This window comes from Xenopus laevis, chromosome 1S (assembly GCF_017654675.1).
Source record: "Xenopus laevis strain J_2021 chromosome 1S, Xenopus_laevis_v10.1, whole genome shotgun sequence".
Lineage (NCBI taxonomy): Eukaryota > Metazoa > Chordata > Amphibia > Anura > Pipidae > Xenopus > Xenopus laevis.
Window position 1 is genome coordinate 143,459,842 of NC_054372.1, and position 18,525 is coordinate 143,478,366.

Here is an 18,525-nt window from a genome sequence, read left to right on the forward strand (position 1 = left end):
GGCTACACCGGGCACTGCCAGCAGCAGCACTAGTCTGCCTTGCGTAACTTACTTACAGCTCGGCTCAACTTACTCCAGGAAAAGGGAGCAACAGAGAACTGAGCGCACAGTACCTTCCCCATTCTGCTGCCCCACAGCCAAGGCTCGGGATCCCCGCACTTTCCTTGCCCCACGGACAGAGTGAAACAGCAGCAGCACATTAACCCTTTGTTTTCTCCCCCCTCTTCCCTGTCTATTCCTGGGATGATCTCGGCCATCTCCAGCCCCTGGCTCACCCAGCTCTCCCATTTTTGCGATGTTGCAGCTTTCACGGCCAACAGCCTGAGCAGCCTGAACGCTACGGGGGGCTACCACCTCTCCCCTTCCCCGGGGGACCCGTACAGCCAGCACGAACCCCACTACGAACCCTGCTCCGCCAGCCAACACTCGTACAGCTTCGGCCATGCCTGCCCAGAGCCTGAGAGCGGAGCCTCGTCCTCCAGTTGCGCCTCCTCCACCCCGGGGAGCGGCAGTACAGGCAGCAGCAGCAGCAACAAGGCCCCAGTGAAGAAGAACCCCAAGGTGGCCAACATCAACGTGCAGCTGGAAATGAAAGCTCTGTGGGACGAGTTCAACCAGCTGGGCACTGAAATGATAGTCACCAAGGCTGGCAGGTAAGCGCCAACTTTTGCAATGGTTACTAGTGTGGGAGTGAGAGATGCCATTTATAGACACATGATTTCATTGCAGGATATGTGGGGCTTTCAGTCGCTTCATACTGAGTGGAATTATCCTCAGATTTCGTTGCACACAATTTCTACTTTGCACTTCCTTTATATTTCCAACACTGGCACTAGCAATAGGCTGTGGGCAAGGGCACCCCATATGGACAGATCTGTACTGACGCCTATTTGTGTATCGCCCAAACACTGCCTGGCTGGGCCCTGCTGCACCCACACCACATGGGCTAACAACAAATAAGGGATTGGGAGCCCCAAGGGCTGACTAACCCCACCACTATTGTAGAAAATCAAGGCAAAGTAATAGGGACAGTAACATTTGCGCTCAAGTAATTATTCAGTTCTGGCAGAATAACCATCTCCCCTACATAAATCAACAAAAAAGGAAAAACGTAACTAAATATTCCCTAAAACTAAGTAAAACATGTATATTCTCCATCTATAAACCGGAGGACAGAAAAAAGAAACAATATACCTAAATATATCACTTATGTGCATAGTATCATAATCTGCACATAAATATCAGGGACTGTAGTATATTAATAATAATAACAACACAGCAAGGGAGGGCAGCATTACTGATTTACAGTCTAAAGACACATGCTGGCTACACTAGACTACACTTGTTTTAATAAAAGAAAAAAATATATTATTAAATAATTATTATTTATTTATTTACTATTAAATAAAACACGCCTTGTTCAGTCCACAATATAATAATGTAATTAGGGGTCTATATGTATAAATTAATTCATATTGTATTTTTGTTTTATAATTCCTGAGTGCTGCACACGTGCTTGTGTGTATAATACAAAGGCTATGAAAATGTAAATGATTACTTAGCAACTGTTTTACTTTTATCCTAAAAATTAATATATTAATTATAGGACTTGGGGATTGGTAGATACATTCTAAAGAAAAAGTGGCAACTAAACACTAAACACACACACACACACACACACACACACACATATATATATATATATATATATATATATTATATATATATATATATATATATATATATATATATATATATATATATATATATATATAAATATATATATATATATATTTATATATATACATATATTGGGGTTGAGTGCAGAGGACCTCTTGTATTTGTGTGTATATATATATACACACACACACATATGTTTAGTGTTTAATTGCCACTTTTTGTTTTTGATATTTAAAATACAATTTCCATGTCATCCAACCAAATTTGAAGACTACAGCCGAATACTTATTTAACAGGAAAAAAAAAACCATTTATATCAATAATAGGCAGACAATATTATAAATTCTATGAAAGGACCAGGATACATATGAAGTGGATATGGTTGGTCCTTTCAAAGATTTATAAATAGCTTCTACAGTTCTACAGAAAACCATTAGAAATCATTGTTTTTTGAATTGTGCGATGTTTTTTCTTCATCCCTAAAAGGCTCTGTAAACATACACAGACACATACACAGATATATTTAATTGTATACTCACGGGTATATGTATGTCTGGATATTATTAATAAGTATTTATAAAACGCCAATATTTTCCCCAGAGCTGTGCAATAAAAAAATAAAATAAAATTATATATATATATATCAATCATTCGTTGTTTCTATATTGATTTTATAGTTGTTTTTTTTGCCGAAAATATATAAATTGGAGATGATATAATAAATAGATCCTCTAAATCAGTTTGTTGTTCTTGGTCAATATATTGCAATAGTGGAATACTGATATCAACAGCTAATAAGTGCTGAGTTAGTATTACTTTAACATATGAGTTCATATAAATAAAGGCCTGTATCCTGTGGCAGCCTTGTTGTTTAATATAGAAGATCTAGTACATGGGCCCAGGGGTGGCTGATCCCTGTGAGTTGGGAGGCTCTGGCCCACACTGAATACTTGGAGAAGTCACTGCCCCCCACGTACTGAGCTGATCCGTGGGCTTTAGGAACTACTTCCCTCTCTGTTTGCTCATATCCCCCTCAAAGCTCAGGGTAAATATTATTCCAAGTTACTGAATCCAATTACCTCCCAACAGGTGACTGAGTAGAATGGGCCATTTTGTGCCTTAAAAAAAACAGAGAGAAAGGAATACAATAAGACTGGATGGGGGGGGGGGGTCTGATTAATATTAGGCATGGCAGCTCCAATATGTCACGTGCCCCCTGGATTAACCCTTATTGGATACACTAGTACATTCCTTTTGTATTCAATAAATCGAACAACTAGATATTAAAAATCCCTGCAGAGAAGCAGACCCTCGTGCACTGGATTCTGTCCCATTCCAATACAGCCATGGCCTGAATGCTGAGCCAGTAATAATGATGCCACCCAAAGTATACATCGTGCCACTTTCTGTCATGCCATCTGACCTATACTGTACCTTGAAATGTCAGCATTAGTTCCAACAAAGGGGTTAACGTGGCTTTAACTCTTCCACTTCCTCTGCTGATAAAAGGTTTATATGTAAATGAAAAGAGGCTGATAAGGGATCTGCACATCTGTAACACTTTAAGGTCTCCCAGGTGGGTTTTAGGAACCCACTGTGTCTTCAGGAAAATGTTTTCCTAGCTGCCATTAATCCCAGGATCTTGTTTGTAAAGTAAATTGGGATATTTACTGGGGAGTTAGTGAGCTCTGTATAACATGCTAAAGTCCTTCCTGGCCACACAGTTCTGCAATTATAATAAATCTATATAGGTAATTCTTATTTTTTTTTCTTTTTACACAGCATTCATAATGTGAATATTTTGGGAAAGAAGCTTAATCTAATATATAATACTTAGAAATAGTAACCGACAGAGCACATGTTCATACTGTATCTGGCAATATATCTAATGAGTACATGAGATCAAAGTTTAATCGATACATTAAGCGATTAGAAGAAACTTTCTTTGGACCGGTTGCGCGAGTCCCTAATACGCAAATTGTTCCAAACATCATTTCATCAAGATGTAAATCCGAATCCAAATCAAGCGCAATGGAACACGATTTGGTCGCATCGGCCCCCCTAGTCCTGTTAGTGCGATACACTCAATAGGCAGCCAGATTTCATCTTTTGGAGACAATTTTCCATTGCGGTGCAATCAGACGGCGCAATCAGACGGCGCATAACCTGAGAAAAGCCATTGAATTATTCAAGCGGGAGCAATGACATCTCTAGTTACAAACTGGTGTCTGGGCTTTTGGGCTGCAGAGCCGGGGAGAGGGAACCCCCACCTGTGGAGATCAGTGGCCTTTGTTTGGGGCTAGCGTGAAAGGAATGTAATAAATGACATGCTCTTGCACTCAGGGCCCAGTGCAACTTGTTTAAGGAGTAAATGAGTTAAAAGCACTTCTCAGGGAATGTGTCCCCGCTCATCAGGTGTCTCTTTAACCTGTGCGTCCGCCACTCAAGCTCTTATTGCCCACAACTGCGCCCAAACAAATCTTTGCCCTCTAGGCTTGTGCTAGAATTCCTGCTGGGCTGCACCGTATTTGCCTTCATTCTTATTTCTTCTAACAAATTAGGGGCACATTCATACAAGCTGACATCATGCTTCCTTGTCTGTATAGGCAGCAGGGGTGCTTCTCCAATGAGGCGAGTTGAGGCTGTCGCCTCAGGCGGCAGCACCCCACTAGGTACCAGGGGCAGCAAAAATGCTGCTCCTGGTACTTTAAGAGTGAATTTCCGGGGGAGGGGGGGGGCAGCAGCAACTGCTGCTGCCTCAGGCGGCAGAGGGGCCAGGATCGCCCCTGATAGGCAGGGGTATTAAATTTAGTTGGGGATCTTCCAGAAAAGATACGATAGCAGAAATATGTGCAATAAAAAAAAGTATATTTATATAAAACACTCACACTACTTTTGGCATTAACTGGCACATTTTGGGAATTGTTTTTGTTGTGTTTTGTCGTTTTCTGTTTTATATTTGCCGGCCTTTGGCAAAGTGGATACATTGGTCCTTGGGTGCAGAATAAAGAATGCCCTGAAAAGATAAAGCCAGTTATATTTATCAGCGCGAACAATGAAATGTAACCTGGAGTTAGTTGTTATCCTGAATCTATTTTCCTTTTCAATCCTTTGAAATTGATACCACAATCCACAGGCAAGTCCCAATTAAATGCTATTCAGCAAGGCTCATCCATCTAAAGAAATGCCATGCAAAACCTGAGTGTGAAAAATAAAAAGAGAAAAGGGGATGGAGATAATAAAGGGGTGATTGTGCAGCTGCTAGGGACACCCCTGTAACCATCAACTGTACCCTCTGCCTCCCCACCCAGCTGACATGCTTCTTCTCTCCTGCCAGGCGAATGTTCCCCACCTTCCAGGTTAAGATTTTTGGAATGGATCCCATGGCTGATTACATGTTATTAATGGACTTTGTACCAGTGGACGATAAACGGTATCGGTAAGTAAAATAAACCATGGCACAGAACTAGTGGGGATGGGGTTGGGATTGCTCAAGTTTGCACCAAATACACAGCAACCTCATTCTTCATCCAGCATTTGGCCTACAAGTACAGTGGATGTTAACTCAAATAATTTCTGCATCAACGATGTTTGTGACTTTATAATTACTGATTAACATTTTCACTTCATAATAACATAGTCGTGAGCTTTTAGAACACAAATCTGTATTACATTAAGCGCACACCACACACACACAAATATATATACACAAACACTAAAACATTGTCTACATGCCTCTATGAAAAAGAATCTACACACACACAAATGATGTAAAATCCTACTCACACACATGTATATATGAAAGTATTACTGCACTCAAAACAAAAGTTTATTTTGATATATATATATATATATATATATATATATGAAACTGTATTTAATCAAAAGGAATTGAATAAGTGTGTGTGTTTGTCAGTGTAAGCAAGATTTAGGCAGATTTAATTTAGCACACCCAAGTTTCTATCTTTAACCATAAAAACCAAGCAGAGTTCCTGTCTGAAATGTTTTTTCAAGTGGATCTTTTTTTCCCCAGCCCCAGCTACAGACTCAAGATTCAGCTCCGCACCATAAAAATGATTAAAATGTATTTTTTCTACAGCTGGAAAGAATGCGGATCCTTTGGTGTATAATATATCTTACAAATCTGGCTCCCCGCCGGTATAAGATCCCCTTGTTTCACCCCACAATAACTGTAAGATTGGAGCGCACAGGCGCTTGCATTATTCCCAAACCAAAATAAATAGCTGAAGACAGCGTATAGCTCCCCAACTCAGCCAATGTGGTTTTAGGGAAGGCCTGTGTGTATTGTAATAATATTCTTGTACCAATGCTTGTCTCTGTGTACATGTAGTTATAAGATATAAGAAAAGCATTGTGTGTTTTATTGCAGGGAATTAAAAAAAAAAAGTCTGTGTTCAAGATTCGTTTAAAAAGATTGTTGCAGTTAGAATTCTATTTTATGTACACCCCTTGAAAAATACTTTGTAGTTACGATTGCAGTGAACCGTGTGAACAATTTATTTACAAACACACACCGGCAGATCGAGTTTTTGTGCGATTTCGTAATATCCCAATTAAGTCGCGCGTCGGCACGGTGGATTTAACAGAATTCTGAGGCTTAGCGTCTAAATGGCATCACAATTTTTGTACATTCGGTTGAATGTGAATTCGGTTTCGTTACAGAATTGAGAAATACGATAAAGGGTGATGGATGCTTGTTTTTTAGGGCTACAGCTGTAATGTGAGAGCTGTCACTTAAGGGCTAGTGGCTCGGAAATGATTGTAGCAGATCTTTAACGTCAACAAGTCAGTACTTTTAGTTTCAAATCACTCCAAATTCCCGAGATCCTGTGCAATATAAATGCCCCAGGCACAGAAGGGTTTCCTGGTGGGTCTTTAACTGTTTAGGGGGGGTGAGTTGTTGAGGCTAGTCTGTAATATTTCCAGTTGATTTCATACGGATAATATATATTGTTTGTTTGTTTTGGGCCTTTGTGGTTGCTTTGTTTGTTTGTTTTTTTCTTTGTCCAAATAAAGAGTAAAAGCTAATGAGGCAGAGAATGCATATGATCATGTCTAGTTGGGACTTGTAGTTCATATCTGCATTTCATTAGAACGGAGAAAGGGAAAAGCTTGATGACCCGGGGAAAAATAATTGCAGACAGGCAAGTTCTTTTCCTATAAGGGTGAGATGCCAGTTTCAAGTCTAAAAGAAAAGATTTTTATTCGATGTAGAGAACCTCATTCCATTGCTAAGTGAATCCTGCAGCGACTCCCAGAGAGTTGCGCTGAGCCTGCACTAAATGCTCCTCTGTGTGTCCCCCAGGTACGCGTTCCACAGCTCCTCCTGGCTAGTGGCAGGCAAAGCAGACCCGGCCACGCCCGGTAGGGTTCACTATCACCCGGATTCTCCAGCCAAAGGGGCTCAGTGGATGAAGCAGATCGTGTCTTTTGACAAACTGAAACTGACCAATAACTTATTGGACGACAACGGCCACGTGAGTATCATTTGGGCTCTCAGTCAGGCGAGGGGAGAGGACTTGCTTGTCTCAAATGCATTGCTAATGGGAAGCCTGTGTCCCTATGTAGGGGCGTATATTGTGTATCCAAACAATTGTTACAGTTGCAAGCAAAGATCTATTTGCATCTGCCATCTATCAATCACAGTTCCCTGCAGTGCATAGTGCAGGAGGCAGCACACTCCAAAGCAAGGCATCTACCACCTGCCTAAATATACAGGGGATGCTGGGAAATGTAGTATGGCAATAGCAGGTCCGGACTGAGAATTAAAATAGGCCCTGGCATTTCCAGAACACAGAGGCCCAATCAGCCCACATAGAGGCCCAAACAGCCCCCACCAGCCCACTAAATACTGACTTTCTATGGGACCTTATAGCAGCCCCTCAGGCATTTGCCAGAACCCACAGATTGCCAGTCCGGGCATGGGCAATAGATGGAAAGTCACTATAATGTTCTCTTAGAATCAGTTATAGTCATTGTTCTGAAAGGACCAGTAACATCAAAAAATGAAATGGCTTTAAAGTAATAAAATATAATGCACTTGTAAAACTGCTGTGTCTGCTTCAGAAATTACTATTGTTTATATAAATAAGCTGCTGTGTAGCCATGGGGGGCAGCCATTCAAAGGAGAAAAGGCTCAGGTTACACATCAGATAAGGTCTGTAGAACTTAATGTTATCTGTTATCCACTATTCAACCTGTGCCATATAGCCTTTCTTCAATTTCTGCGATTGCTACTAAGCAGCTTGTTTATGTAAAATATAGTTGTTTTTCTGAAGCAGATCAGTATTTTATTACTTTAAAACACTTTAATTTTTTGGTTTTTACTGTTCCGTTATTGCTACTTTTTGTTACTTATCTTTCTATTCAGCTCGCCCCCCCCCTGAAATCCGGACCGAAAATCACATACGGAGGGGGGCCTGGCTGCGCGTCCCGCACCAGGGCCCGCCCCCTTCTAGTTACGTTACCGTTCCAGTCCCTTATTCAAATGAATGCATGGTTGATAGCACCATAGCTACCGGATTGCTTAAAATGCAAATTGAAGAGCTGATGAATAAAAAGCTAAATAACACAAAAACCCCAAACAATAATAAGAATATCACTCTCTACATCCTACTAAAAGTTAACTCAAAAGTGAACAACCCCTTTAAACATCAGACATGGCCACCAATGCAGCTACTAGCGCAGACAAGGGCAGGTTATAGATTCACTTATATAATGTGGGCAGCTGCCATCCTTTTGAGGTTCTCTCCTCCACGTCATTCCCAAAGGTTCTGTAGAGGTAATAATGATGTGATGTGAATCGTGCTCGACTGAGCTGTCCTCTGTTTGTTGTTGCAGATCATCCTGAACTCCATGCACAGGTACCAGCCCCGCTTCCATGTGGTGTATGTGGATCCGAGGAAGGACAGTGAGAAGTATGCAGAGGAGAACTTTAAAACGTTCGTGTTCGAGGAGACACGCTTTACCGCAGTGACGGCCTATCAGAACCACAGGGTGAGTGGAGTTACAGCACGGCCTCTCCTAGTGATGGATGATCATGGGCCGGAAACAGCCTAAGCAGCCTTGCACACTAGGGCATTTGTAAACTCCTCGGCTTACAAACAAATACATTTTTCACCGCTTATCCTTTACCCAGTCCATGGCCCTGTGAGCGCTTCACTTCCAATTAGAAAAAGGTCATTATTAAGAAGGCAGAGTAACATTTACATTATGCACATATAGGCCTGGATACTAGTTTTACAGAATAAACAATTGCATGGGAAGCGTGCTGCCTCTATGGACTAAATAAGCCTCTGGCCACAAGCTCAATTGCTCCTTGGACCTGCTTATTGACGCAAGGCATTATGGCAGGGACCTGGTCCCTCCACCGCCTGAGGCAGCAGCAGTTGCTGTCGCACCCCCGTGTGTTTACCTTTTTGCACCTGAGGGGATCCAGGAGGGCATGAGAGAGGGCCAGTACGCTAGTGCAGAGAGCCTAACTGCGCTCTCTGTGCTAGAAGAGCCGAAGTTACGGTTTGAGAACTATAAATTCGGCTCTTAAAGTACCAGGAGCAGCATTTTTGCTGCCCCTGGTACCTAGTGGGGCGCTACCGCCTGAGGCGACAGCCTCAACTCGCCTCATTGGCGAAGTGCCCCTGCATTATGGGCAAGTGCGTATGAAAATAGCATAACCTGAGAAGGCGTCAGTTCTGTTACGCACAATGTTCTACTTACAGCCAGCGAGATCGCTGTACAAGGATACAAGGCTGGTGTCGCCTTCAAATAGTTCCCTCAGTAATAATGACAGACAAAGCATTTCGGTGAGTGAGCGGTGTATATAAGTCTCGATATTATAACGGTATGGGGAGAATAAGCCAGCTACAAGCGGCACTATATGTTGGGACTGGATATAGCGAGGAGCAAGTAATGTTGCGCTGATAGTATAGTGGTTATTCCTGCTGTAGGACACAGTGGGGCTCCTGCCATTTCCCTGATGATGTGGGACAGCTGCTCCGTGTCTGCCTCGCTTCCCCCATACCCTCGGCCTGTCTGTCTCCTGCTTTCTATCAGCTCGGCCTTTCACTCTCACACTGTCACCTCATGAGTTTCTCTTTCTGGGACCTGCATTCCGTCTCCTTCTGCTGTACACACGGCCAGAGTAGCCGGCATAGGGCTCACTCCCTGCACCCTATCCTGTGCTAATAATGCATGATGTAAGGGAAAATTGTTTTATTAAAAATAAATAAAAGCAAATTATAGTGACACAACATTGGAATTTGGAAATAGGTATATAAAGTACCTCCTGTTGCAAAATATAAGGATATTATAAGTTACCAAGGTATAAAAAAGTTTTTATACAGGTCATGGAACTCCTCGGTAACTTAATATCCTCATATTTTGCAACTGGGGTACTTTATTTATTATAATACACAAGTTTCAGTGAGTCATATGACAGAAATGACATCAGAATTCACCATTTATAACTGATGACATCAGAACTCACCATTTATAAGGATATAATTTACAGGATATTCATGGCTTTTGTGTATTATATACATATCTGTGTCTCTTTCTATCCCACCCATGCTCACATCTACAGTAGCTGTATGCCTTGTATTGGCTGCTTTCTAATTGTATTAACATTTTAACCCTTGGTAGCAACAATGCATTGTTTTAAGCCAATCGTTTTACCCCCAACTAATAAATGTCACTACTGAAATTTAATTTAAGTAATAATTTAATGTCAGCAACATATTGAGGTGGTCCCGTTTTACCAATATATATTGAAAGTGCTTATTAATTAGGACCTCATAAGGCCCCCTATATCTCCTGGGCACCCCTGCAGCCGCAGGGTCTGCTTCCTGTAGTTATGCCCCTGGCAGCCCCCTAGCAAACACACACACATTGAAGGGAAACTATACACAAATATTTGTTTTGCATAATAAAAGAAAAAATAGTTGTAAGCAACTTTCCAATAATTATTAATTAAATATTTTCATTTGTAAATGTAAGTGCTGTAGAAAGCAGTATCTGTCCTGCTGTTTATATTTTGTGCCCTAGTGGTTCGCTAACTAACTTTTAAAACAATGTAGCAGAATCCAGTTGATTACCTGTGAAAAAAGCATGTAAGGCATTGTGGGAAAGAGAGCTGGCTTCTGTTAAATTGTTTCAAGAGTCAGAACCAACAGTGAACAAGGGACAGCCACATACTGGTTTTAATTGCAAATGCATTTTCAAACAAAATTTTAAAACCTTTATTAAAAGTAGATCAGGCTTAAAACTAAATTTTCTTTTATGATGCAAACATAGTTATTTAAGAACATAAAAGTTTTATGCAGTTAATTTATTTATGTTTAATACAGTCATTTTGCACTGAGAAATAGTGAGAAACTCACTATTCACATACTAAAAAAACAACCTTATTGCCTCCAAAGCCACGAGATTAAAATGTACATTATTTATATAAATAGTGATGATAATAATGCCAAGTCACACTAGACTTTATAAAGAAAATGCATTTAATGGGGGTTGAAGAGTTCTCTGTACATAATATAAAATTCCATATGTGCGCAGAGCTGTATTTGGGTCTGGTGTTGCTCTATGCACTGGATTTCATATCCCCCCTCTTTTTATACATGCCTATAAAAAAAACAGGTATTTCTAAAATAACAGAATACTGTAGGCTCATGACGCAAGTGGCATTTTCACCACCAGCATGTTGTTGCAAGCAGAGAAAAGTCAGGATCAGCCATTTCACCTGTTACCTTTATGTAAATCCACCTGAACCTTTGGTGCAGGTGGATTTTGGCCCCCAAACACAAATTTAAGAGGAGCTCTGGTGCATTAAACACTATAGTAAACTTTAGAAGTGAGGAATTGCCAACTTTTAGCAAATCAGGGCCCTGGGTTATGGCAGATACATTATTTTGCTCCCACAGAAAAACAAGGCAGGGATGATACCCTAGGATTTGACTCAGGTTGAATCCCATTGTGGTAAACTGGAATATCACAGTCCATGGCACAGATGGGCAACTAGTATCTGAATATGGGAAAAGCCTGGTTTTCAGGTGTTATTTGATAAGCCAGATACAGAAGTTCGAAATGAATGATTACCACTACACTGTAATTTAATGAATCAGATTATTTCTGCTATTCAAATCAGACTTCTTGCTATTGGGCACTGCACTAAGGCTACCTGCAGCTATATGTGCTTGGATAGAATACCTGGTGTCATGGAAACACATGGGTAAAAACCCTGATTTACCAGATTCCTAAATGGACCAATGTTCTGGACATTAGGCTGATGACAGAGCCCACATACTGTAGTTCTGGAGGAGCCAGTGACCACACACATAGTGCCATTTGGGTCTGATTTCTTCCTTTGGAAAAATTGTACCAAAGATTGTTTTTTGGGGGGCACATGCACAGATTATATAGTTTGGGTGAGAATTGACATGACTGTATGAAAAATCTGTGCATATTTTCAAAGAAACAAAGACCCTGCTATAGACATTAGAGAAAACTCATAAGGTTAACAAAGTCCACTAATACACTTTCCTTCTTGTCCTCTTCAGATTACACAACTGAAAATTGCTAGCAATCCATTTGCTAAGGGATTCAGAGACTGCGACCCAGAAGACTGGTAAGTGTATTTTTCCTCAGAATGGAAACATTTAAGAATGGGACACAGATTGGCGCTATTGGTTAAAGGAGTTACTAGAGTTATTAACCCACTCATCACCTGCAGGCTGCAGCAAACAGTTTGCAGAAAAGGGTTAACTTCATTTGTTTTGCTACTAATGAGTTAAGTACAGAAAGCAATGTCTTAAAAAAATAGCCTTTTGCTGTACATTATCTGGGAGTATGCGTAGGTGCATGTGCTTTCATGTCTGCCTGGGGCTGCTGGAAGATATGTTTGCACAATACACACTATTCCTAATGCACAAAAGAAATACAACAAAAGAAATGACATAGTTTGCTTTCTATATATGTTCCATCTTATATTTTTATATAGAGCTTATTTCAGGGCTTCTTAAGTTATGGTCCCCATTATCCACCTAAAAGAAGCAATATACTCCCTTTTTTTAACATTTGTCCTGAATTTTGTTATTTCTTGAGCAAAACAAGCCAGACAGGGAGATTGAAGCTACTTCATGTTTAGTCCTTGAGAGGTAGATGAATAAATCTAAATACATTATGCAGGGAGATTATCTAGGCACTAGTAATCCAATGATGGACCTTGCGAACAGCAGCGTTCCTAGAGGGGGGCGGGCCCTGGTGCGTGATGCGCCCCTCTGTACGGCGCGCTGCCGGGTTGATTTCAGTGGCGTGCGGCGGTGCCGGGGGGCCCTGAGGGGGTGCGGGCCCTGGCCCGCTCGCACCCCCTGCTCCCCCGGTAGTTCCGCCACTGCTTGCGAACGTGAAATAGTTTAAAACTCCTGATTTTAAGGAGTTGTTCACCTTCAAACACTTTTTTCAGATCAGTTTTCAGTTCAGTTGGTTTCAGATAGTTCACAAGAAATACATACTTTTTCCAATTGCTTTCTGTTTCCTATTTGTGATCGTTTTTCATATTGAAGTGTAAAGTTTCATTTTTCACCTTTTAAAACCGCTAGATGGGGGGGGTCGCCGACTCTTTTACTGCTTGAAATTAATAAATTTTATTGACACATTTGTTATCTTTAGCCCTGCTGAGCAAAATCCCTGAGCTTTATTAAAGGCAGCTGTTAGAATTGTTTACAATAGTTGCTAATATGCCCACAGATACTGCTGAGAAATGTATCAACTAAATGTCAACCTTATCCGTTTCACAGGAAACTAGCTGCCAATGGGTACCAAAAACAGTACGGCAAGCAGATTAGAGATGTGTACATTCTATTTGTAAGTCTTTGTTTTGGAAAGCTCTGCCTTACCTTCATTCTTACATCTTTTTGCAGGCCTAGAAATCATAGACCTGGATCCCTCCCTCTTATGAATGCTTTTGCAAGGTCTCGAAATCCTGTCTCCTCCCCCACACAGAATGGAAGTGACAAAGGTTAGTAGAAAATTCATCATAAATATCAGTTATACATGACAGTACTTTTTTTTAAAAAAAAAATAGTGCTAGGTTCTATTATTTGAGCTCCTAAAGTAGTTCAGTCATTCAGATGTTTGGCCAGATTGTAGAATATCCAATCAGCTAGTCAGATATTCAAATTAATGTTTCTATGGCCATAAGTGCAATATACAGGTGTTACACACTGATGCACTAAGATCCAAAGTAAGTATTTTCATGCCAGTCAAAACCAGAAAATATAACGTAGATAAACTCTACTTACATCTAGCATGTTCTTTTTGCAAACTAGCATTATGTTTTACCGTTATTGTCCATGGCCTTTATACTTGAAAGCACCAGTCGTTGATAAATATAACACATAGTGGTGTGATTACCACATACTTTAGATTTTTCCCAGTTTTGTCTTACAAACAAAAGAAAATGTAGCTCATTGTGTGAGTGGCCCCAGTGTTTAGCAGACTAGCAGATTTAAACTGGCAAATAATTTCAGTTCAGTTAACAGTTAAGAGGGTCACTATACTAGCAAGTTTAAGTTCAAAAGCTTGTTATGACCTCTGCAACCTCCCTGGCAACAGTAGCAAGTCACTGCCTGTCAGCATTGCTTGAAATACAACAGTACAGATCTTCTGGGGTCCTATTGGATGGAATGTTCTCAGGTTGTCAGCAGAGACAATGCAATGATTTGCATGCATGCCTACCCTCTTGCAACTTATCACTACTGAATGCATTTTGCTTCATATCAGAATAATCTGCTAGAGTCAGTAAATGGGGGACTTACCCATGCCACACAGCTGTAATCAATTCCTATGTGGTTCTATGTGGTCCTATGATAGTATTTTATGCCTTCTTCAGAACATGCTATAAACAGATAGTTAGTTTGCAGTATGGAAAAAGTTGGACCGCACAATACATGGAGCACAGAACAAACAGGTACTCTTTTGGAGAATTTAGAGAATCCAGACAGTAGTTGTCCCTATTATGATATCTATTATGATATTATTATTAACATGTATTTATAGAGCGCCAACATATTTTGCAGCGTTGAAAGAGGAAACATATGCTTAACTATGGTTTATTATCATCATCACCACATATTTATAATAGGCTTTTACACTTTTTAAACTCCACTGTCTAGTTAGAGTAGGGCATACACAATATATATATATATATTTATACACGCTAAAATATAACACAAATAAAAGCACATTTCAGTTCTGTGCAGCCGTCCCATGTAGGCCTGTTCTTTGCCTTTATCTAGGAATCTCCACATGGGAATACAGTGCTTTTTTTAATATTACCACACACACACCGTGGGAGCTTTCCATGCTACTGAAGCTGGAGATTAGGAAACTGTCCCACATGGGTACTTTCTATATGTATTTATTTTCCATTATAAAGAGTAAACAGCTTTAAAGACAAACCAGGGGCCCGTCCTCTATAGCACACTTTGGCTCTGGCCAAATAAATACAGTCTGTATGTGTTTAGTGTTGCACAACTTCAAGAAATTTCAAGCGTGTACATACTTGTCAGTCATTTCATTCAGATTTCATCCCTAAAAGAATGGCTTGTCAGGAGGACACAGGATTCAGAGTTCTACACAATGTTATGGAATGGTGGCTTTTCAGAAAGCGGTTTTGTTGCCCTTTTCTCCTCCTTCCACTCTGTCTGGATTAATGTGAAGTACACAGTTTACTTTTCAGATAGACTTTCTTGTATTGTTGGCAGCTTCTGTGTTAGAGCCAATGGAAATCCTAGTGTTTATTTTACTAACTTGGTTAAAGAATATTTGACCAGTTAATACAACAGCAAAAATAATAAACAGCTTTTTCCCCTCTAATTCTGTGCATTGTGTTTTCTATAGTTTCTCTCCATCTGTCATGTTATATTGAACCACCAGACTCTGGGTAGACATTTACTGCAGAATGAGGGTGAACCAACATAAACAGATTTCAGAATATAAGTTAACATCTTGAGAATCTGTGATGTTTGCACAGGTGAAAATGTAAAATCTAGAAAAAGCTAAAAGTATATAGTTTAGCTCAGTTCTGGCATTTATTTTATGTAACAAAGCAATGAAGTAGGTGATTATAGTACTGAGTATGTGCTATACATGACAAACATAGTATATGTCTGTGTATTGTTAGCTATACAAGGGCATAGATCGGATCTGGTAAATCTACTAGCAATGGGTAATTTTGGGCTAAAAGACTGAATCACAATAGGATCCAGGTTTTTGGTCAACTCATCCAACAGAAGCCTTCCTTGTATTGCCATTGAGAGCCTGTAGCAATAATTTCATGTAGTCACTGAGATCCTGGAATATTACCATTAAGAATGAATTAGAGTTTTTCTAATTTCTCAGCATTAGTTATTTTGAATTATCTATTTTTTTTACTTAGAGATTTAATGCAAAGTGAAACATTTGGATCAATCTGAAATATGTAGAATAAATATTTTGCTGATATTATGTCAGCTAAACCAGAGGCTAATGAAGTTTTTTTTTTGCAGATGGAGATGGCCGAAGAGAATATGAAAGAGATGCTAGTGGTACACCTCTGCATGGGGATGCAGCACATCAACAGCTTATGTCGCGAGTCCTCAGCCCTTCCCTGCCTGTTCCTGGTGGACTTGTACCTCTCAGTACTGGCAGACCCAGCCCCCCACATGAACTGCGCCTAGACCCCCACTCTCAAGGCTCCGAACCACTGCACCACCATCCTTACAAGTACCCAACCAGCTACGATCATTACCTAGGAGCAAAAACCCGACCAGCCCCCTACCCTTTGCCAACTATCAGAGGACATGGCTATCATCATCACCATATGAACCCAGCAGCAGCAAATATGTACTCGGGAGCTGGTGCACCAGGCAGTTATGAATATGGGCCAAGATAACATCTGAAGCAGGAGGCTATACTTATTGAATGACTATTTAATACATATGTAAGACAATGGATGTTTCATGCATGGTTTTAATTATTCAGTAGTGTATGCTTTGGATATTACATTACTGTTAAAATGAAAGCTGACCTCTCCCTAAAGTCACATGGGCAGCCCTGCAGCTTTATCAGTAATTTGTGAAAATCTTTATGCAAACAAGCTGGATCATCTAACAAATCCTGCTCGAGCTGTTCCGATATTACATCAGCAGAAAGCAAGCAAAGGCACTTGAGTTCGTTGACTGTTTTTTTTGTTTTTTGTTTTTTTTTTCAAATGCTAACTGTAAACAAATGGCAAACACGTAGAAGAGGAGGTGTCCTTGGACCTTTGCACATGCCTATGTTTTTTAAAGCTCCAAGTCTCCTTCTGCGGGTGGAGGAGATAGTTCTTCTCACCCGACCTCCAGAGATGCACTGTTCAATTGCTAACTAATTTCAATCCACCCACTAAGGGTATTGACTTCTATGGGGCCTGGTGCACTATTCTTGCTTGTAAGAAGCCATATACTTTGTTTTGCTGTTGGTTTTATTTTCAGTTTCTGGAAAAAATGTTCAGTTGGCTCAGGTGCAGTGGAACTCTGAGGCGATATAAGCAGTAAGAGCATATGGGCTCTATATGTTTGGTTATAAAGAGTTTATCATAAACCGACCAGCATAGCATAGTATATGAACAACGACAGTGCCTCTCCTGTTCATTTATTACAGAATAACATTGCTCCTTCATAAATCTCCAGCAAGTACTGTAGTAAACTGCTTCTACCTGGCTCAGAGTGCCACTGTTGTTACCATATTCCACCTGCTCAACTCATTCGAAATTTGTTTATCCAAAGCCATTTAACCATAACCCCTACTGACTGCATTAGTATGTAATGTCTCACCAAGAAATGTGTGTTTTGTGACAATTTTAAATTTGCAGTGTATTTTCAAAATATAAGTCTGTTTACCTTCCCTAGATTTTTTTCCAGTGATAAACTTTAGGAAGTTGGGTGTAAGGAAATTTCCCATGACATTGCAGACCAATCATTTATCAAAGTAATCCATCCAGGTTGGAATATGTATATCTAAGGGCAGGAATGTATAAAGTTACATTAGTTAATGGTTCTGTTTATCTTTCTTCTTATTTAACACCAGGTAGAAACCTTTTGCAAAATCATGCTGAAGATGCTACACAAAGGGTGTAAACTGAAGAATAATACAGTAAACCAATTTAACAGACTTTATTTATGACAATTATTTATATATCCCCCCACCCCCACTACCACAGCTTCATATTATTTAAGCAGGTTTAAGTAAGAACAACAAGAACATGAAAATCTAAATGTTATAATAATTGTTGTTGTACTTATGAAAAAGTGCTGGTTAAACACTCATTTAGGCACTTCACTTTTTGGTGACTTGCCTTCAGTAGTAGTCACTGAAGCTAGTCACTCCCTCCTAAACTTCAGACCATGGAGCTTCTTTGACTAGTCTGATTATACTAAATACAAAGTAGTTCTGCTAGTTGACTTGCACCAAATGTTCTAGCAATCTCTAAAACCCACTGTAAAACTGTGAGTTATATACAACCTCTCTCTTTAAGATAAACACCTACAGTACAGGTTCTGATACATGCTGTATTTTCCAAAACAAATGCATTAATGCTGTTCCTCCAGTGTTGAAAGAGTTTTCATATTTATTTTCTTCCCAACAAAATGGGTCAGTGCACCCAAAGAAACATTTCTGTATACCCTGTAGATAAACATGTAGATACTTTTGTAGATATGTATTACTGTAACCTGTTCAATTGAAACGTCACTGAGCTTTTATAAATGTTGTTTTGCCTTTTTATTAAAAAAAATGGCCTTGTGT

The 18,525-nt window shown here is 40.0% G+C and overlaps 1 protein-coding gene across 1 annotated transcript; it reads left to right on the forward strand.

Annotated features, from left to right (window-relative positions):
* Nucleotides 1-11: 11 nt before the first annotated feature.
* tbx1.S (T-box 1 S homeolog) lies at nucleotides 12-16,866 on the forward strand. Its single transcript, NM_001090445.1, is given in 7 exon segments — nucleotides 12-653; nucleotides 5,018-5,119; nucleotides 7,007-7,178; nucleotides 8,542-8,697; nucleotides 12,258-12,325; nucleotides 13,620-13,717; nucleotides 16,248-16,866. Coding segments are annotated over 7 exon segments (1,392 nt in total). The 5' UTR covers nucleotides 12-243; the 3' UTR covers nucleotides 16,634-16,866.
* The last annotated feature ends 1,659 nt before the right edge of the window (nucleotides 16,867-18,525 follow it).